At 54.2% G+C, this 21,272-nt stretch overlaps 1 protein-coding gene across 3 annotated transcripts in view; it reads right to left on the reverse strand.

Moving 5' to 3' along the window:
- The window catches only part of MYO18B (myosin XVIIIB), a 68,718-nt gene that overhangs the window by 31,652 nt on the left and 15,794 nt on the right, over positions 1-21,272 (reverse strand). For all 3 annotated transcript variants that reach the window (XM_069871383.1, XM_069871382.1, XM_069871384.1), the window contains 20 exons: positions 19,188-19,358; positions 18,251-18,341; positions 17,453-17,645; positions 15,964-16,044; positions 15,355-15,502; positions 15,070-15,229; positions 13,346-13,529; positions 12,394-12,586; positions 11,733-11,842; positions 9,168-9,233; positions 7,743-7,871; positions 7,324-7,467; positions 6,155-6,244; positions 4,991-5,110; positions 4,786-4,894; positions 4,222-4,346; positions 3,144-3,298; positions 1,926-2,049; positions 1,406-1,606; positions 1,171-1,281 (listed from right to left, as the gene is read on the reverse strand). In XM_069871383.1, the coding sequence (XP_069727484.1) occupies positions 1,171-1,281; positions 1,406-1,606; positions 1,926-2,049; positions 3,144-3,298; positions 4,222-4,346; positions 4,786-4,894; positions 4,991-5,110; positions 6,155-6,244; positions 7,324-7,467; positions 7,743-7,871; positions 9,168-9,233; positions 11,733-11,842; positions 12,394-12,586; positions 13,346-13,529; positions 15,070-15,229; positions 15,355-15,502; positions 15,964-16,044; positions 17,453-17,645; positions 18,251-18,341; positions 19,188-19,358 (2,705 nt within the window). The remainder of the gene's footprint in view (positions 1-1,170; positions 1,282-1,405; positions 1,607-1,925; positions 2,050-3,143; positions 3,299-4,221; positions 4,347-4,785; positions 4,895-4,990; positions 5,111-6,154; positions 6,245-7,323; positions 7,468-7,742; positions 7,872-9,167; positions 9,234-11,732; positions 11,843-12,393; positions 12,587-13,345; positions 13,530-15,069; positions 15,230-15,354; positions 15,503-15,963; positions 16,045-17,452; positions 17,646-18,250; positions 18,342-19,187; positions 19,359-21,272) is intronic.

Here is a 21,272-nt window from a genome sequence, read left to right on the forward strand (position 1 = left end):
AAATCAAGACAGCCCATTCCACAGGCTGCTCCTCCCCTCGGAAGCAGCTGCCTGGCTGTGCCTGCAGGAGCAGACGTGCCAGGCTGAGACCCTGGCACAGATCCCCGGTGCCTTCCCTGTCCCAGCCGCCTCCTGCACCCGCAGCTGCTGCTCAGAAACAGGGTTTGAAAGGGGAACAGGAGCAGGCTGCTAAATACCGACTGCTCTCCAGAGTGTCTCTGCCATTTACTCATTTGGAAAATAACATTCAGGCCAGGCAGGGGGAGGGAGAGAAAGGATGAACGACACCTTGTCAGCTGACAGCAGCCACAAGGCACTGCATCCCCTGTAGTGATGCGGGCAGCACCTTGCTCCATGCACAGGGCAATGAAACAGAGAAGGGCAGGGAGAACCCTGCGAGGAGCCCTGAGCAACGTGTCCTTGCGACCACATGGGAGCTTCAGCGAGGGCTGGAGGATGGAGAGGGGCAGAAAGCTGTTGCTGCACCATCCAGCAGGTGGGCAGCACCGCAGGAAGGCATCGCGGTGGGAAACGGCAGCACCTGCAGCCGGTGCAGCCCCCGAGCAGCCACCCCAACACGCAGAACCTTATGGCTTAGGATACAACCGCGCTCTGACAGGAGCAGAGATTGCCTCGTTTGCCCTCCCGTTTGTCCTGCCTTCCTAAAATAGCACATGCAAAGCCCCACCGACTGCTTCATGAAGCCTCAGCAATGTTAATTCGCTATCGACAGCCAGGTACACCCCAGGGCTAATGGGAACTGGCTGCTACCATGCAGCCCCACATAAAACACCCTGGTGAATTCAGAGAAATCAGAATTCGTGTTTGTATGCTACCAACCTCACAGCCTTGTTGTAAGGGTGTTTTCTATTCATATCATCAAACACAGAGCCCTAGATGTCTGGAGCTGGTGCCCTTGGCACAACACTGGTGTTACTGGGAGCACCATGCCCCTGTGCCTCATCACACATGGTTCTCATGCAGTGTCCCCAGTAGCTCCTCCAGCACAGCAGGGACTCATGCCAGACCCAGGCATGCACCACAAGGCTGTGATGGGGCTGGTGGTGGGGAGGAAGAACCCCAGGAACACCTCCTCCTCTGCATTGTGGACAGGGGGAGCTCAGGGGGAGCACCCAGCATCGTCCCCCCCTCTCCCCAACACCAACCTACCCTCTTCTGGCAGGACTGCCTCACGTCCTCCAGCTCCTCATCTTTGTCTTCCAGCTCCTTCTGGTGAATCTGCTTCATCCGCTCTATCTCCAGCTCCAGCCTCTGATGGAGCTAAAAGATGAAAGCACAGCGGTTGCACATAACACCAGGAGGAGGAGGATGGTGTTGGTGCAGGCTTGGCATGCCCATGTGGGGCTGAACATCCCCAGGGTACCTCAGGTAGGGGCTGCATTACCTGCTCCAGGTGATCAACGGCAGATGTTTGCCGCTCCAGCTCTTTCCGCTGCTCGGCAGCGCTGGCCTCCAGGTCCCAGAGCTGCTTTTTGAGTGCGGGTGCGGTGCGGGCATCCAGGGCACTGGGGGTGCTGAGCTCCTGCACCCGGCTGGCCAGCATCGTCGTCCGCTGTGCCAGACTGGCCACCTCTGCCTCTTTCTGCTGCTCAACAGGGGCAAAGGAATGAGTCAGCTGAGCCTCAAACACAGGGAGAAGCCTTGCACGCACACCTGGCTCTTAAAACCCAGACTGTTTCCAACAGCATCACCAAAAACTCCCCCTTACCTGCATCAACAACCCCATCCCCATCACGAGCCCTGAGCAATCCTTTCCCTCTTGGTTTTGGATGCTCACTCCTGACCTCACCGCCTTCTCCCCACGGGCTGTCCCGTGTCTTTGCTAAATTGCAAAGATAACAGCTTTCCAAGAGCTGCTCCCAACCCTGGATATAATGCAGCGAGGCTGGATGCTTTCCTTCTACCTCCAAGCTCTGCTGAAGTTTGCCCATCTCCCATCGGATGCTGGTGTTCTCCTGTGCCAGTTTTTCCCGGAGGCTCTTCTCAAAGGCAGATTCCCCCAGGGCCTGGGCCAGCTGCAGGTCAAATCTGGAGGGAGAAGCACACAGCATCTCTCCTGAGCAGGGCTGTGCCAGCGGCACGGCTGCCTCCTGGCCTGAGGAGCTGCGCCACGCAGGCAGGGAGGGAGCCTCAGCTGGCAGCAAGCAGCTTCTCATGCCACTGGACTTTGTGAGGGCTTTAAAGAGGACAAACCCCCCCCAGTCTGTTGTCTGTAAAGTGCTGGTATCGTTTGGTGAAAAATTACTCCACACAAGTGCCAGCCGCGGGGAGCAGATGGTGTGGAGCAGCAGTGATGTGCACATGGGCAGTGACCAGGACCAGAGCGCAAAAACCTGCTGCGGTTGGCTGCTCCAGACCCAAAATACCCCAAAATGCAGGGCAGTAGCCCTCTGCCTCCCATCACCGTGGGCAGGTCTGTCCCCAGGGCCAGCCAGGGCTCCACCACATCCAAGGGTTTGGTTTCTGCTCAGGAAGTGTTGCTGTTTCAGAGCAATAATCCACAGAGCTTCTCAGCATCTCTAGGTCAGACCAAGCCCAGCCCACAGTCAGTGTCTCAGCACAGGCACACAGGGAATACCAGTGATGAAGAATAAATTACAAGAAACTATAAGCAATTGGTGATTTCCATGTTTTCTGTGCCTGGTTGGTCTCAGTATCCTATTTTGGAGTAGAAAACCTATTTGCTTTGTGGGTACCAGAGAGCAGCAGTAAAACACTGGGTTCATTTCTTATCTACAGGGCTCCTCTTCACTGTGCTGGGTGCCTGGTTTGCTAGCAGTGTTCCCAGCATGGGCACATCCACACCAAGAGCAGAGCAAAGCCTGGGTTGCCCAGTGACAGGGGAGCCAGCATGCTCCACGATGCCACCAAGCACTGCATTGGGAGTGATTTCTATTACAGAAGCGTGTTTCAGTCCCACAGCAACGAGATGCAAAAATAACCTCCTGGCTTGGAGCAACCTCCAGCAGTTGAAGTGGATGAAAATAGCAGCCCTTCCAGGAATTCCTCACCCAGAGCCAGGCAGGGACCTCGCTGCACCTGAGCTTTGCGCTGCAGCAAAGCGATGAGCCTCCCTCCCACTGAACAGCCCCAGCCCCTCCAGGTTCTTCCACCAGCCTTACTTCTTCTGCCTCTTCTCCAGCTCGTGGCTGCGGCTCTGCTGGCTCTCGGCGAGCACCCGCGCATCCTCCAGCTCACAGGCCAGCCGCCTGCTCTGCCGCCGCAGCTGCTGGGACACCTTCTTGGCCATCTCGCACGCTGCCTGCGCCTCGCTGAGCTGTGGGCAGAGGAGGAGGTGAGCAGCAGAGGGTCCCCCCAGCGCACGCAGCCCACAGATACTCCCCACTACTCTGACATCAAGGGATGGTTCACCTTTTGCCAGACAAGGATAAATTTAGGTGACCTGAGCCCCAAGACTCCAGGCAGCCTCCTGTGCCCTCCTGCTGCCCCAGGGGCAGATGCCCGATCCCATTTCTCCATAAAAGAACAGTGTCTGGACCAAAGGAGCTGGATCCCCTCAAGGATTTGCATCACGTTTGGGGCAGAGATAAGCAGAGCTCTCACCAGCCAGAGAATGGAGTCATCAAGCAATGACTTTAAATAAGCAAAACATCGCATTAATGGAGCCTGTAATTCCAAACTAACTATCTGAAAGCAAATGGGCTGGTTTGCATTACCCAAGCTCTTAAGACAGGGTTGCTTTTCTTATTACTTTTTAATGTTCCATGAATAATATGCACTTCTTTATTTTATCCTTATGGGAACTGACCTGACTCCCAGACACTGCTCAGGGAAGCACGTTGGCTTTTTCCCTCCTCAAGGAAAAGCTCAGGAGCTGCCAGCTCTTTACATCAGCAGCTCTTCGCACAACAGATGGTGCAAGCACAAGTCCAGTATCCAAAAGCCAGACCAACACCAAGACCCACCGCTGAGCCCCTCTCCTCCCCATAGCCTTCCACTCTGTGCTCATGCTTGACCAAGGCTGAATTTCCTCACGTTCTGGTGCAAAAGCAATATTTTAAGCTTTAAAGGAAGCTCAAGCCAGCAGAAAACAGCCAGTTTCCCCTGCTCAGTGAGAGCATCAGCAGAAAAAAAACTGTGTTTCTGAGCCTGTGAAGCTTTGCCTGCCCCAGGAGTGAGGAGAAGATAACAGCTCCAGCAGCAGCCCTGCTCCATGCACGCAAAACCAGCAATGCTTGCCTTTTGCTCGAGCCCCGTCCTGGTGCCCAGCTCGGACTCCAGCCGCTCCTCCAGCTGCGCCAGCCGCTTCTGCAGGAAGGCGATCTCCGTCTGCGCACAGTCAAAGCGCACTTGCCACTCATCCTCTGCAGAGGGAGAGACCCAAAGGTGCTGGGTGGGAGCTCAGGCCTGACCAGCCATGCTGGGGTCGGGTGGATGAAAGCACAACAGCACCGTGGCTCCCACAGGGCACGAATGCTGGTGTCAAGCTCTTAGGGTGCAGGTCTGCCTTGTGCATCCAGGGCTGCCCTGGCTCACACAGCACATGTATCCCTGCCTTGGGCAAAGCACACATCCCATTCCATTCCATTCTGTCCCGTCCCACTAGTATCATAGCAGCCTTCTCATCACTCCAAAACATGCTTCAAACACACTTTGAGCCACCCAGAGTGCTGGGGAGTGTTAGCAAGTGCCAGCAGCCCCCTTAGGCCAAGCCTCTGCTCATTGCTAGAGGCTTTGCTGCCCCACTGGGGTGGCTGTGCTGGACGTCCAGAGCATGCGTTGCTCCCAAAGGGATGCCCCTACCTCCTCCAGAGCCACTGATCTTCATCTCACGCAACTGAACCAGCTGCTGGGCCTCTTCCAGCTGCTTTTCCACTGAGCCTAGTTTCTTCTGCACTTGGTCGTGTTTGCTCTGGGAAAGGAAGGGAGGGAGCAACTCTATCTGTCTCCAGGGTCCAGCAGTGCAGCATCACCACCAGGATGACTCGATGGCTCAGGGCTCTCCTACCTGCAGCTCCTGCAGCTCACGGACACACCGCAGCCTCTCTGCCCGCTCCCCATCCAGCACCTGGCAGGTGACATCTCCCTTGTACCGCTCATCTGACAGCTCTGTCGTCAGGTCGATGATCTGGGGGAGCAACGTGGAGTCAGGCTGGGCATCACCGTACACGCCGCATCAAGCCAAGTATCCTGACTGCTCTTATTTGGCAGCTGCCCATTGCCTAGGGGATGCGGTGAGCACACACCATCACCGACCAGTGTCACCAGTGCCCAGCAAAGAGCAAGTGCTGCTGAGCCTGTGGCTGCACCCCCATGGCAAGGGAGCTGCCCGTGACGACCACACAGCCAGCACCAACAATGCCCTGCGCTGCCTGCATTTTATTCTGCACCATTCTAGTTGATTAGCACCAAGATTCACTTAAAACAAGCAGCAGCAGAATGAAGGGGGGAATTATTAATCTGGATTCCACTCCCCACAAAGCAGAGGTGAACAAGGTCCATCCCGCTCAGCGAGTTGAGCAAGGGGCTTCAAAGGCAGCAGGGCCACACAGGCTTCCAATGCTCCTTTTCCTCCGTCTGACAGCTTTTTAAGGCATTTCACATTTTACGGGCTCACTACACAAGCTCCTCAGGGGCTCCAACAAGTTTGACTCGGTCAGTAAAACCCAGCATGTTTCCTCTCCCTGGGGAGCCAGCATTTTTCTAGGTCTGTCCTGAAGCGTTAGCTTCACACAGCAGCCCAGTCTCCTGAGTGTGATTTCAGTTTTCACGCAAAGCTTAAGCAAAACCATGTTTAGATGCTTCCCAGCGGCTCCCTGGACCTCGGGGCTGTTGGTACCAGTAACCAGAGCTGCAGGGCTATGCCCAGACCACAGCTCAGCCACCCCTCACGAGTGGCAAACGCTGCAGCCCAGCAAGCTGGGTAAACTCAGGGTATTTATAGCAAATTTGGAAGCTTCTTCTCCTCCCTTGCTTAACAAAACCTCAGCTGCAATCGTGCAGGAGTCTGTGCATCAGAGAGGACACTCCGCACAGGACCAGCAGCCAGCTGGGGATGCATGTGGTGCCTCCTGCTGCAGTGTAGCTAGTGCTCATATTTAACCCAAGATGGCTTAATTTCCAACTTGACCAAGCAGGGATGGGGCAGAAGCATTTTTGGTTTAGACACTACCTTGCTTTCCAGGTTTTCTGCCGTCTGCCTGAGCTCGCTGCATGCCTGCTCGGATTTTTCCAGCTTCCTTCTCAGCGCTGCCAGCTCCTCCTAGGGAAGATTGCAAACTAACACACATGGAAATCTCCAGCATCCTAAATTTATTTATAAAAAAGTCATGGTTTCTGTTAAAAATAAGTCAGAGAGACATAGCTGCCTTATTAATAGAATTTACCAGGCAACTTTGAAGGCTGCTCACTGCAAATTGCCAGGACTACAGCTCCTGACATGAATTTCATTGGAGGGAATGTCAGCTTTGGTGTGCGTACAGAGCACATTTTAAACCTCAAAAGCCTGGGATGAAGAGCCAAACATCTGAATTTTGCTCATGGAGCGTTCCTAGGGCCCTGGCAGGTTATCACAGAGCGGCTGCAAAGGCACATTGTTTTCTGTGATTCTTTTTCAGGCAGCCTGGCTGTAACAGCAGAAAGAGCTGCTCCGTGCAGCCTTGTCCTGCTTTGATGTTCAACACTGAGCAGAAGCAGAACGTGCAGAGTTGTGATAAAAACAGGGGTTAACGGGTGATGGGGCCTGACGGATCCCAGGCGGGTTTAGAGAAAGAAGCAGAGGCTTGGGCAGCTTTTATTTCATCTGAACCAGCCTGAAAACCTCTTGTTAAAACCACAGTAAGGTAAGAGGAGGAGCAGGATGCCAAGAAAGAAGGACTAAGAATTTAGCGCAGTCCTCAGACAGTGCAGAGGGGACAAAGGTGCTTTTCCCAGGTCAGCAAACACCCATTAACATCTGCATCACCAGCAGCAGCTCAGCTGGAAGACAGAGGAGTTCTGGTGACAGCACAGAGCAGAGTCCCCTGTGTCAAGGATGTGTTCAGGCCTGCGATGGGGCTTCAGCTGCAGGGACACGGTGGATTTGCTAGTGTCCCTTGAAGGAAGGAGAGTTATTCCTCCCTGCACAGCTCTGCAGAGCAGATTACTTTGGAGAAAAATTGCAGTGCTGAGAATAGGTGATTCCTTCTGTATGGTCAGTAAAACAATTCAGCCCTGGCAGGAGTGACTTCCAGTTTGATGACCCCGCTGGACAGAGACCCTAAAGCATCCCTTCCCACCCCATTTCATCCCACCCCATCCCATTTCATCCCATCCCACCCCATCCCATCACTTGGTGTGTACCTCTTTTGCACGGAGCTGCTCTTCTACAAGGTTAACACTGAGCAAGGGCCGCACGCGACTCAGCAGCTGCCACCACGGCCAGTGCCGGACCACCTGGAAGACCCCCAGGTTCTTCTGGATGCAGCGGATGGCGAGGCGCTGGATCTGTAGGGAGACAAAGCTGGCAGTGACTCTCAACCAGCCACCACCAAGCCAGCCAGGAAGAACCAGGCTGGGCCACCAGGCTGGAGAGAGATGAGGTGGAGGAGGAAATCTGCATTGCAGGGGATGTCAGTGCAGCACCTTATGGCTGACTACAGAGCAGGTTGCTGCAAAGGAGCAGTGATTTGGGTGCTCTGGGTCATATCACAGCAGCACTGAGCCCCTGCAGCAGCCTGAACCCACTTTTTGGTGGGTTTCTTGACCCACAGGATGGATACCTTCAACCTCTTGAACTTCTGACGGCTGAGGAAGCCCTTGCAGGCAGCCTGGAGAAGGATCATCTTCTGGGCTATCAGCTTGTCACGCTGCTTCTCCAGTCGGGAGATGACCCCTGGCTTCAGGAATACCTGGTAGCAAGCAACAGAGGTTATAAATCCCCAGGATGAGGTCTGAAACCTGCTCACAGACAGCAGGAAGCATTTCTGGCTAACACTCTGCAGCCTCCCCCAAGACCTCCAGGAGACTGAAGGTCTTTGGACCAGACAGGACCAGAGAGTGAAACCACTGACCAGTCTGAAACATCAGGCTGGAAGAGGACTTCCTGGCACACAACCAGATAGCAGCAAAGATCACAGTTTACAATAAGAAAAACAAAATTAACCACATCGTTTTCTTAACTGAACTCATCAGAACTCCTCATAAATTATACAGATTTGCTGATGCCATTGAATTCAGCCCAGTATCGATCTCTCAGGGTAAGACATCTCTTGGTCATTGCCTGGCAAAGCTCTTGGAACATGGGGCCCATCACTCCTGAATACTGCACCTCGTTTGCATAATACAGCTTTCATAAAAACTGAATTACACTTGTGAAGCCGGTGGCATACTTAAAGAGCTGCATTTTTAAGATGCCAAATTGAATCAAAGGACAATTCCAAGGAAACTCACTTCCTTGAGATAATGCTATGATTGCTCCACCACCTATTTGATTGTCTCATTAATGTCTGTATTAACTTCACAAGCCAGCGAGTTTTAGAAGCTAGGACAAAATCAATGCTCAAAGCGATGGCAGAACTAACTCCTCTATAACAAGATGTGACTGGAGTTGCTCTCGCACTATTGATTAAGTGCAAGGGTTTCATAGGAGAGATAATTGCAAACTGCTCTGTGCAGGATAAAAGAAAGTTATTTTGCTCCTCAGAACTGTTTCATGAGTTCTTTCTTTATACGCTCTGAAGGTGAGCGTGCATGCAAAATGCATTTTCCTTTGCGATTGTCACATTTAAGTTCAAATGCTGTTGCTGCGACAGTTCTCGCAGCTGCCTGGCTGTGCGGCATTAACCCCAGCCCACCAAAACCATGAGCTGCCCAAGCCCCACGAGACATCAAAGGTAATTAGGAGCTTCAGTGCCACGAGGGGCCAGATTTCCATAATTAGGCACAGAGTTACGAGGGGCCAGATTTCCATAATTAGGCACAGAGTTTAGGCAGGGTAACACTTTCAAATGTGAATTAGGAGCCTTCTGCTTAGGTTTTCATCAAGGCTTGGTTTCTCAGCCCACCTGGGTGCCATGGGGAGCAGTGGAGGAGAGGTTTTCTCATCAGATTGGGAAGCTTTGAGCAACTGGCAGTGCCCAGCACAGGGCTGGCTGTGCCCTTACCCACCCAGAGCAACGGGGAAGCAGAGACCAGAGCCATCGTACCTGGCTGCGTCCTATCACAACGCTCTTCTTCTCCAGATCCAGTGCCTGGAAGAGCTCCTCTATGGCCTGCAGAGAAGGAGCACATCACAGAGAAACATTTACACCCTGTATAAGCCTGCTGAAATGGGGTGCAGGAAGCCCCAGTCATTTTGAGATCCAGTAAGGGTGCATCCAGCTTACAGGTACCCAGCAGGGTTGAAAGGAGTGGGGGAAGCAACAATGCCCCTCTTGAGCCCACCAGTGCAGAACCAAGCCCCCACATGGAGGCAAGCAGATTAGTCCTGAGCCATGAAAAATTCCTGAACTCAATTACTCTGTGTTCTGACCAACACGGAAACGTAACAGCGAGCAATACCGTGCATTTCTGCAAGGCAGCAAACATTATCAGGATGGATGGGTGATTCGAAAATCCCAGAGCTCCACAAACTGTATCAAAAATCCCCCACTAATACTTCACTCTACAACATCCTCCAGCTGCCTCGCATCTGCTCCACAAAGGACAAACCCGAATACTTCATCTCAGCCCTGGGAGAACATCGCTGCAGCAGAAATGCTCCCCTAGCCCTCGCCACCTGCTGTGCTTGCCCCGGGGCAACGCAGGGATGGAGCATGCGAGTGGTATGAACCACCACAGGGCATGAAACTGTGCTGGAGAGAAGCTCCTGCAGCGCTGCTGCGACTGGGGCACAGGGCTGTGCAGGACCAGTGCATCCCGTTGCATCCCATTGCATCCCATCGCATCCCATCGCATCCAATCACATCCCATTGCATCCCATCGCATCCACAACGGCACAAGCACAGGGGCGGTTGTTTCTGCACCATCACCCTCACTACCAACAAGCATCTCCTGTGCTCCAGTGGCCGAGTTAACGCAGCATTCTCCACGTGGCACCAAGCTCTGGGGAAGATGGGATTTTGCTTGCACACTGCTGACGAGGCGCCCTCTGCCTCCTTACAGCGTTTAATAACAATATTGACCTTTACTGACTGTCAAACTTGCCTTATTAAATCCCGAGGTCTTAACTGAATTTACACATGCTGGCCAGCAGTTTGCACAACAGAGCACGTGCCTATGTTTAATTCATCTCCTCTCAGCTCTTCCCAGCTCCCCGCGCTTCTTGGCTCACTCATAGCCTGTTCCAGGGGCAGGAGTTCTTCCCATTTGCTGTGAATTTATTATGAAACAATTAAAACTGGCAAATCTCTGCCTTTGTTGCTGAAGTCCTTTGACTTCCAGTCTTCATGGGGCAAGGTGAGGAACCACCCTGGGCTGCTGCTTTACAGGGATCTGAAAGCAGGTGGTGCCCAGTCCCTTTAGAACCTCCCTGTGCTCTCTTAGGACCCTGACAATGCTGCCTGGCTTGTCCTCAGCCATCTGGTTTTTAGGGGAGCTGGCATGAAGGATGGGGCATCGCCAGGACAGGCCAGAGCAATGCACAGATCCTGCCCTCCTGTTTGCGTCCTGCCTTGCAAAACCTACCATGTACACAGGACCGAGGCACAGCCCTCAGCAAGCAGGATTTTTAAAGTATTTCCCCCTTGAGTATTAAAAAGTAACAATAACAGGAATCATTTCCAGGCTGTTTTCTCCAAGTCCTCTCCACAGTGCAATAACGTTGGCAAATGCAGCCCACGCCAGGCATGTTTACTGCCTCTGCACAAACAGTCCTTGGGGAGAAACTCCGGGATGAAGAGCGGAGCTTGGCTGCCCTGCCAGGAGCCGCCACGCCGGTTGCTGGAGGACCCACATCTCTCCGTGCTCGGGCACGTGTGGGAAGGGTGAAGAAGAGCAGGATGCAAATCCACCCCCTGCAGCCCAGCGCTGCACCAGGCTGCAGTCCTGCTGCCAGGTCACTCCTGGTCATTGCTAGGAAGCTCCCACAGCCCAAGAGCCCGAATCCCCAGGCTGACCCTGCAGGATCCCAAACCCAATCTCCATCCTTTGGCAGCACTACAAACGCTGGTTGGACTCGATGATCCGGTGGGTCTCTTCCAACCTGGTTATTCTATGAGTCTATGATTCTGCCCTGAGCCTTGCCGAACATGGTTTTACTCCTTCATCCCCAGTTCCCGAGGGCAGACTCGTGTTTAATTAACCCTTGGACCTGCACTGGCACCTCTGCTACTCAACAACTCTGCTTCACACCAGCTGTCCAGATGTGTGCTCCCACCCCTGCTGGGTCCTGCAGCAACAGAGCAAAGGAGCATCCCCCATGGCTGTCAGCAGACACTGGAGCTCAGCAGCCCCCAGAGAGTGGAACCTACAGCAGTCAAAGGACAACATCAGCAACACCATGAACCTAAGTGAGGCAGGGACTGGAGAACAGCTCCTGTTCCAGGGCGGAGAGGTGCTGGCCATGATCTAGCTTGTGTGGATAGAGTACAGCCGGTCTCATGCAGGATACAGGCAGGATACAGGCAATGCCTGCACTGGGGCTGCCTGCAGGGAGCTCCAAGAACTGCAAATAAAGCCTTGACTATGTTGGGGAGGGCTAGAACTCCACCACCAGCAGAAGCCTGAGTGAAGCTTTCAACCCACGCTCTCCAGCCCAGCCCATGACATACCTTGCTCTCGTCCGGCAGCTCGTAGGCTGAGGTGTACTTCTTCATGACATCAGGAGCCAGGACCTGGAAGCGCCTTCGGAACTGGGTCAGGAGCAGGCGATCCGCATACCCTGTGGGCAGGCAAATATTTCTAGTGGGGGCTGCTGCAAAGGGTGGCAAGTCCTGCGCACAGCAATAGGTATTGCAGGAGGTGGGGACCAGGGGAGCTGCCCTTAGCCTAAAGAAACCCCTGCAGCAAGGGCAGGGCGGAGAAGCAGTGGAGATGCACTTGAGGTGGCCAAGCACCATCCCAGACTTTCTTGTCATGCAGGAGATGGTCAAGTTCTCCTGCATGGGTGCCTCTCTCCCTGTCTTGGATGGTGAGTGAAGTCAGTGTAGGTCTAGCCTGATGCATGGATGCTCCAAGGAGGACATGGGGGAACCCCACCAAGCTGCAGCCACCATGCTCAGGCTGTGCCACCCAGCAGCAGAGCAGCCTGCAGACAGGAGAGGGGCTGGGAACCCCTGCAAAAAAGCAGCAATAAGAACTTAGAGGCTTTCTGCAGCAGGGCTGGCAAGATGTAGGTAATGAGCAAAGCGTGGAAGGGCTGAGTAGCCAGCAGGGCAGCACTGGTGGGTGGGACTGGCACAGCACACGGCAGTGGTGGAGGGTTGGGTGTACCGATGCGGTGGAGGCGCAGGGCATCCAGGAGCTGGCTCGCCTCCAGCTGGGCACGCAGGGCCGGCACGTCCAGCCGCAGGGCTGCATCAGGTGGTGCAGGAGGCTGAGGGTCCGACCGCTCCATCCCTGTTCCGGGGAGGAAGCAGTGGACAAAGTGCAGCTGGGACCGTCGGAGAAGGTTCATGAGCGCATCCTGCCAGGCAAAGAGAGATCAGGGGGAATGGAGAGAGGCAGCATGTGGTGATGGTGGGAAACACGCCCTGTGCATCCACTGCAGGGTGTCTGAGCAGGTACAGGAGTCATCCTCAGAGCCTCAAAGCCCAGGTGCATGTTAGGAACAAGGGCTCTGGTCAAAGAGAGCCTGAGGTGCAGGTCACAGATGTTGAGCAGGACTCTTCCTCTTAATGACCCATGTTTTCACTCAACAGGCTACAAAAAGTCCTCAGGGTTGAGGTTTGCTGGGTTGAGGTTTGCCAGAGGTCACCAGGACCACAAAGAGGGCTGGCCAAGGAGTCTACAGAGCCTGATCCTCATCTCCTCAGGAGAGTTTAGGCACCTCATTATGGCCAAGATCAGCAGAAGCTTGGCACGTGCCCAGCATGGAGGACTAGTCCCCTCATCTGAGTGCTTAAGAGGATTAAGCAGCAGCACAGCAAGGTGCATGTGTAATCTGCTTTATGATTTGTTTGCCTGGGATACTTTTCCTGAGCGACAATGATGCTGGGGAGGCTTGTGGCCACCTGTGGCCAGAGCAGCATCCTGGCCAAGAGCCCTGCAGGACACAGAGCCACCCCACTGCCCCCCAGCCCTGCATCACAGGAGGTGCCTGTCAAGGGGTGCAGGACTCCCCGATGAGGAGTGTGTCTAAGGCAGGGTCTCATTGTGGGGTCAGGATAAAAAGAGCTGCAGCACCCTGTCCTGCAGCCACGAGGGTCCCAGTGCCCACACTCACCACCTGCAGTTTGAGCTGAGCGCACACCGATCTCTTCCTCACGGCCGCGAAGCTGCTTGCGAAGGTCTTCCTCACACAGCCGTTGCGGTGCAGGACGGCCTGGGAGCGTCCCTCCAGCCCCGCCACGGCTCGGCAGGCCAGCGGCACCCGGGAGCGTGGCAGCACCAGCTCCTTCACGGTGGCTCTGTCAAGGTGAGGAATGAATGGTGGCAGCAGCACCAGGAAACCTCGGCTTCCCAACCCCTTCAAATAGGGATGCAGCACCTGGCACCCCAAATTCAGCACTGGTGCTGCTGCAGGGCACTCATAGAATCATAGAATCATAGAATAACCAGGTTGGAAGAGACCCACTGGATCATCGAGTCCAACCATTCCCATCAATCACTAACCCATGTCCCTCAGCACCTCGTCCACCCGTGCCTTAAACCCCTCCAGGGAAGGGGACTCAACCACCTCCCTGGGCAGCCTCGAACAGGGAACAATGACCCTTTCTGTGAAAAATTTTTTCCTAATGTCCAGCCTAAACCTCCCCTGGCAGAGCTTGAGGCCATTCCCTCTCGTCCTGTCCCCTGTCCCTTGGGAGAAGAGCCCAGCTCCCTCCTCTCCACAACCTCCTTTCAGGTAGTTGGAGAGAGCAATGAGGTCTCCCCTCAGCCTCCTCTTCTCCAGGCTAAACACCCCCAGCTCTCTCAGCCGCTCACTCAGACACGGAGCAGAGCAGGATGAGCCCACACACCCCCTGTTCCTCTCTGGTTTGGGCACCGAGCCGTTCACTGCTGTTAAAACAACCCTGAATTGAAGCCTGAAACCAAATGAACTGGGAGTGTTTAAGCAGAAGGTTAAAATCACCCCATGCGCAGAGATACCTGCAGCAGCTCAGTTACATTTCAATTCCAATTTAGTGTATGAGCTTCCTCAAAATGGTAAAGAAAACCTAGGTGGTTGCTGCATGAAAAATTGTCCTCTGCTGGTGATGTCTCACAGCCCAAACCCATGCCAGAGACCCAGCCCCATCACCCTGCAGAGCTGAGGACATTGTGGGGTCTCAGTGATGCTCCCACATGCAGAAGGGCCCCCACTGAAACATCAACAGCCTGGATCTGCTGACTCAAAGCAAGCAGACAGCTTTGATGGAAAGCTGTTCACAGCAGCATTATTCACCAGCTCGCTCTGTAGCGTCTACTGCAATCACAACGTGTACATCTGGCTGTCAGTCAGCCCGGGGGCTTGATGGCTGCAAGTCAAACGGTTTGACATCTGCTCCCCCCGCCTTAACCGAGCTCTCAAGATCCCCACAAAGCTGGGTTGAAAGCTGCGGTGTTTTCTCTGGTTTCCTTGCAATTTTTCCTCCAGGCGGAGCTGGACTCAGGCAATGCGATGCCAGTGATGGCAGATACCTCAGGCTGCCTCAAAGATGGGATCTGCTGGAGATTCCATCCTCTCCTTGCCCACCCAAGGCTGGATCAGCTCCATCCCCATCGGGCACAGGCAGGGATCCCTTCACAGCCAGTGCCGAGGTTGGTCTTGGCCAGGCTATGGGTCTCTCCTCTTCACTGAGATGGCTCACAACCCTCTGCTTTCCCCACCACAAAGCACCCCTTGGAGCTGGGGCAGGTTTACTCTCTCCACCGCAGCTGGAGCAACACAACTCATGATGGGAGCCATCCCAAACCACTCTCATGGACGTGGAGATGACCAGCCTTGCAGCACCCCCTCGTACTTACACCTTGGAGCGCTGCAGCACCTGGATGGCGTTCTGAGCCGAGAGGTTGAGCTTGGCTTTGCTGACCCAGCCCGTGAGGTCGTAGCGCACGGGGTCTGTGCCCAGCTGGTGGGAGATTTCGAAGTGCAACGCCTGCTCACACCTGCGCATGTAGGCATCCCCTGCACCAGCATCCCAGAATCGCCAGGAGAAGAAAAGCCCAACAAGATATTTAATTTGCTGCGTGGTATCTTAGATCTTCAAAGCTAAATGGCGATGCCCAAAGATAGGCATGATCCAGACTTACCATCCTGATCAGGTCCCTTTGTGGCAAAGTAGGAGCAGAGGCGGTCAAAGGCAGCACCGTCCCCAGAGCCTGGGATCAGCACCTCCTCATCCAGGATCCAGAGCAGCCCCCTGCGATCAGCCCCCGGGCTGCCGGGCAGTGTCTGTGGCTGCCGAAGGGAGGTGGCTTTGGTGACAGGGAAGGAGGGCTGTGGACAGCCAGCTCCGGCCACAGCCATGCCAGCCTGCTCCCACCCCGCTCCCCAACACCTCTGTGTCCCCTGCCCCAGACGAGGGTCAAAAAACCCTCCTGGCTTGATCCAGCTCTTGGCATCCCCCCTGAGGCCCCTGCAGTCAGACACTGTGTCCTGGAAAGACCAGTCATCCCAGTTCTGCAGCCAGGCTGGGAGGGTTCTTCAGGTTGCAGGGCTTGAGTAAGAAGGGTGATTGTATTTTAAGAAGCCAAAAAGGCCTTGGTCAATGCCAACACCTGCAACACCCAAGGCTGCTCTATGCAAAATACACCATGGGGTCCCACTCTGCCTCTGAAATCCTCACTCCTCTGAGCACAAGGATGCTCCAAGCACGGCCAGAGCAACCAACTCCCACCACGGCCACAGGGACAGGTTACCTGTGAGCAGCCCAGGTCGATGATGGACAGCGTGGCCAGTGGTGAGCGCTCTGGAAGATCAAAAGACACCTCAACATTTTCCTGGAAAACATTATTTAAAAGCTTGCTTCAGTCATGGTCTGGAGTCTGGAAGGCAAGAGGAGACCGGTTTGCAGAGAGTGGGAGGAGGATGGCGAGGGCCTTGCTCCTACTCAGCTTTGTGGGGATCCAGCGCCAGCAGAGCAGCCACCAGAGACGCCTCTGACACGGAGGCACCTCCACCTCTGCCCCCACAGGCAGGGCTGTCGGTACCACCACCCCCACCAGGCTACTGCAGCGCTCCGTGGATGTCAGACAAGCTGCATAAATCACAGGTGCGATAATAACCAAAGATTTCACGAGAAAGCACCAAGAAAGCAATCAATTATTTAATTTGCATCTTGCAGGCACTGTTTCCTTTCCTCAGCCGAGGGCTTCAGGCTGTGAACCCCTGGCTGCGGGGCTCATCCAGCATCCACAGCTCCAGCATCCCATCCCAACACCCCCACGCTGTGCCCTGGAGCATGGGATGTCCCCGGGAATGGCAGGGTAAGCACGGCTTGCTCTTGCTCACGTGCGACCAGGGATGTTCAGCAGGAGCCATAGCTTTTATGTCTCTCCATGGTAACATGGTGAGATCTCGCTCAGGAATTCAGGTTTGCAGCCTGAACGTGCCGGTGGAGCAGAAAGCAGCAGCGAGGCCCGAGTTTCATCCTATCGAAGGCGTGTGCCACCCTCACCCATGTGCATGACCCAGTTCTGCGAGTAAATGGGTCACTGGGGCTCGGGCTCCCAAGCGCAGCCCTGTGGCTCGTGGGGAAGCGTCTCGCACCGGGGCAGCTGTTTTTAGCCAGCAACAAAGCCAAGACAAGACGAGCCTGCTGAGCCCGCTGCCATTTCAAGCTCAGCCAGTAACTATAACATTCCTCGCTACTGAAGAGTCCATACACACTGACCTGGCACAAGTGATCCGTGGATATTAAGCCATGGGAATTCAACTATTTTCCCAGGGCTAAAGGTGCTGAAGTAATTTCTGCAAGCCTAGTAAGTTCATCTCTGCTTGTAGGTTCTTCAGCAGCTTATTTCTGCAGTAATTTATTTTTTTCCTTTCTATTTTCTGTCATTCAGCGCCAAAGGAAAAACTTGACTGCGCAACATGGGAGTGCAAAGCCTCTAGCTTTGGTTCTAGCCAAGAGTTCCAGCCTTGAGTTGGAACAAGGTGGCCCAAAGAGATGCCCAGACAGCCTGGCATCTCTAGCATGTTGGAAATACCTGATAAGATATATGACTGGGACAGAAGGGATGAGAGACACAGCTCAAGGCTACTGCTCCATGCAAACTCCTCATTTCTGCAACAGCCCCCTTGTTAAAGCTGCTGGGTGTGTTATTCTGTCACACCACAGCACAGGGGCTGTCCCCAGGTGCTGGGGAGCTGCTTCCCAGGATGCTGCTCCAAGCCCTCGCTCCTCACCTCTCTGTACCTCTCCATTTCCAAAACAAAGGTTTTCTCGTAGAAGAGAGCCTGCAGCCGCTCATGCACGTAGTTGTGGCAGAGCTCTTCAAAAGTCGCCGCTCGCTCAGCCCGCTGGTGCCGTGGGTTGTGAAAGCCAGGAGTGTCCACCACCGCGATGGAAGCCATGGAGAGGTGCTGGGAGGAGAAAGACCTGGAGAAAAAGCCACACACACCAGTTTTTACTCACAGATGCACCTCAGTTCTCCCTTCAGAGGCGACGCTGCCTTCTATCCACAATGTGCACCATCCCATGGAGCAGTGACCAGCCCAGGATTTCCCATCTCCCACTCTCCCAGTGTCTCCTGTCAGGGTGCACCCACACCTCCTAGTCTGGGGACCTGGTCCTTACGCCACTGTTAAATCATTGCATTTATCTGAGTAGATAATTTCAGATAATGTCCAGTGCATAAAAGGGGGCTCCAGAAAGCTGGGGAGGGCAGGGGCAGAATGAGGGGGAATGGTTTTGAGCTGAAAGTGGGGAGATTGAGATGAGATATCAAGAAGAAATGTTTTACTGTGAGGGTAGGGAGGCCCTGGCCCAGGCTGCCCAGAGCAGGGGTGGCTGCCCCATCCCTGGAGGGGTTCAAGGCCAGGCTGGATGGGGCTTGGAGCCCCTGATCCAGCGGGAGGTGTCCCTGCCCATGGCAGGGGGTGGGACTGGATCATCTCTAAGGTCCCTTCCCCTCAAACCACTCTGATTTTATGAAGGAGCATCGCCCACAGACAATCCCAGCGCAGCGCCCAGCAGTTCCGTACCTGTTGATCAGGGAGACAACGGCAGCAAAGAGCTCTTCATAGAGACCCGAAGCCATCCCCTCCACGCACTCCACACCCGTCATCTTCGGCCCTGGCACAGGCAGAGAGAAGGGCAGGCAAAGCCACATCATTTATTCCCAGCCAAGTTCAGCCCAGATGGAGCTGTGCTGGTACCAGGGATTCCCTGGCTCGACGGGCAGGATACCCCAACCGGCTCCAAGCCTCTGCCTGCCAGGCACAGCATTGCTCTGGTTCCACAAGCAGCGCACATCCACCCGCTTGCCTTGAGCTCCTCCAATGCCCCCCACCTAATGTATGTTTAAGAAATAAAACTATTGCCACTTTCAAGGCCAGTTCTCCAAGTTCTTGCCTTGCAGCGGCCCAGCTGTAATTCTCCTGCCAAGGACTTGCTGGGTGTGGAAAGGCTGATTCTGAAGCCAGGAGATATCTCACACGCCCTGCATGCTGGATCTGCCTCCATGAATCAGATCCATCTATTAAACTGGGATTTATAGTGTTTCAGCAGGAGTTTGTCCTTCAGGAGCACAACCCTCTGCCGTGGCCAGGTCTCCATGCAGGATGTGGGTGTGCAGAGCACAACTGAGGCACAGCTTCATTTGTGGGAACAGGGAAAAGATGCCCACCCCTGCTTTGAGGGGTTTCCTCATTTTCTAGAGAGAGCATTTAGACCACTTATCTGGCAGAGGCAATATCTGAATTTACCTGATCTTCGTGTGCCCCTAAGGATGGACAGGCAGGGCCAGCTGAGGGCAGCTCCACGATAGAGCACAGTTAATGATTTAATTAACATGAACAAGCTTAAATGGAGCTCACTGCCTGAAAAGAGTGGATCGCCTCTCCCTGCAACACTCACCCAGAGCACAGTATTCTCCCATCACCCATAAATAAAGGAAAAAGGGATGCAGCACCCTGGTACCTGCTGGGCTCTCCTCCTCTGGGGGCAGCTGGTGGCCCCGCGCTGTCACCTGTGCCAGGATCTGCTTCAGGTGGTGTTTGAAGACGGCAGTGGTGAGCTCCTCCAGGTCACAGCCCAGCACCTCTGCGGCGTTGCTCGCACATTCGAATTTCATGAACTGCTTCCTGCCAACTGGGGAGGGGGACACGGTGGGCACGAAGGGCACTAGCAGAGCCAGCCTGAGCGGAGCTGAGCAGGGGCTCCATATCTCCGGTTAGCATCCCTACCCACTGCCATGTACAGCCCCCCAAAATCAAAAGCAAATAAAATGAAACCACACTATCGTTTGCAGCATGGGATGGGGAGGCAGGGATGCTGTACCAAGGCACCTCAGTTTCCTTCCATCTCTTCAAAACTGCTGGATCAGCCCTTCCCTCGCATCCCTAACAGGCAGTTCCAAGTAGGCACTGCCCTTGCTGACCTGATCACAGCAACAACCCTGCAGAGCACAGCCTGGAAATGCCCTTTGGGCCAAGACCTGGCCTGGGCAAAGCAGGCAGGAGCTGTGTCGGTGGGCAGGGAGAGGGATTCTGTCCCCCAGCAGCACTTCGATGCTTGGCTATATATTAACCTACACAGAGAGACCGTTTCCACCTTGAAGGCAGAGCTGCTAGGATGAGTTTAGCATTACCTAGCTGCTCATCTGCATAGCATCACCAACCGAACTGGAAAGATTATTTCTCCTTAAAGACGCACAATCCCTTCTCCTTCAGACACAACTCTAGTATCCCTCCCTAGGTGCCAGACCCAGTCTGGTGGCTGGTCCTGCTCCCACAGCACCCCACACGTGGGGCCCGGGCTCCTGCTAACAACAGCTGTAGGGATTTTCTCAGCTTTGCAGGTCACTTATCATATTAAAGGCTGGCTGACTCAGAAAGTTGACAGCTTTGTCCCTTGGGCAATCATTTAGAGTAAGAGGACCTCTTTTTATCGGTCAGAAGATCATTCCTATGAATGCTTTTGAACCTATACTCCTCACTATAGTGCTCCTTGGGTGCTTAGAGCATCCCATCTGCGCAATGAGACTGAGCAGAGAGGAAACCTGCTCCAAGGAGATGTTTTGAGGCAATTCAGAGCAAGTCAGGAACCAGGTGGACCTGGAACCTCCCCAGCACAGCATCATGCATGTCAAGAGCTTCAGTGGGGCAAAGTAGCAGATGTGCTTATGGAAGCTGATGGGATTATGAACCAATCCCTCAAAATCCTGGATCGCCTTCCTCAGCCCCAGGAATGTTTGCTGTCCCCATTAACCCAAGAGCAGCACTCCTCCCAGCGCCATCGCAAACAAAGCTGGTGCACAATGTTTACATCCAGCAACAGTGATTCCGCAGTAATGACTAAAATCAATAGCAATGCAATTTGCAGGATAAATCTTTTTACAAATCCTGGGTGGGAAGGTGCTGTGGAGGCAGCTGGCCAGCACATGTTGAGGACAGGCAGAAACAGGAGCAGATGAACGAAGTCACCCAGAGACATCAGAGCAGCACTTCAAGGTGGTGACTGATGAGGAGCTGGCCCAGAAGCTAAAGGCTAAGATGAGCCCTTAAGACATGGCTGGCAGCTGGTGGCAGGGGAGAAGGTTTGGGATGGAGAGCAGGAGATGGCCAGATCCTGGTCAGCCCCACAGGGGACCTGGGCCCCCTGCTCCTGGTTGAGGTGATGCACAAAGCTGCAAAAGGCCACATTCCCCAGGGCTGAGAGCAGAGAAGCTACTTGACAGCATCCGACAAGAGTCATCCCCCTCTTCCCCTTTGATCTATTCCCATTATTATTTATTCTGACTGAAGGACTCCAACATCAAGGGCTGGGCTGGAGCAGACAGAGGAATTGCCCCCACAGTCTGGGCTTTGATTTATTTTGTTTTCACTTGGTTTTGTATTTGCTGGCTGGACAGAGGCTGATTCCAGTCAGACAGAAGATCTCTGCACATTGCTGCCCTGCCAGCTAGGCTCCTGCAGCTAGCATCTCACACTGCCACCTCCAGCACCCCTCACTGCCACCTCCAGCACCCCACACACTTAGAACCATTTGGCTGGAAAAGATCTT

The sequence above is a fragment of the Phaenicophaeus curvirostris genome, chromosome 17, assembly GCF_032191515.1.
Source record: "Phaenicophaeus curvirostris isolate KB17595 chromosome 17, BPBGC_Pcur_1.0, whole genome shotgun sequence".
Classification (NCBI taxonomy): Eukaryota; Metazoa; Chordata; class Aves; order Cuculiformes; family Cuculidae; genus Phaenicophaeus; species Phaenicophaeus curvirostris.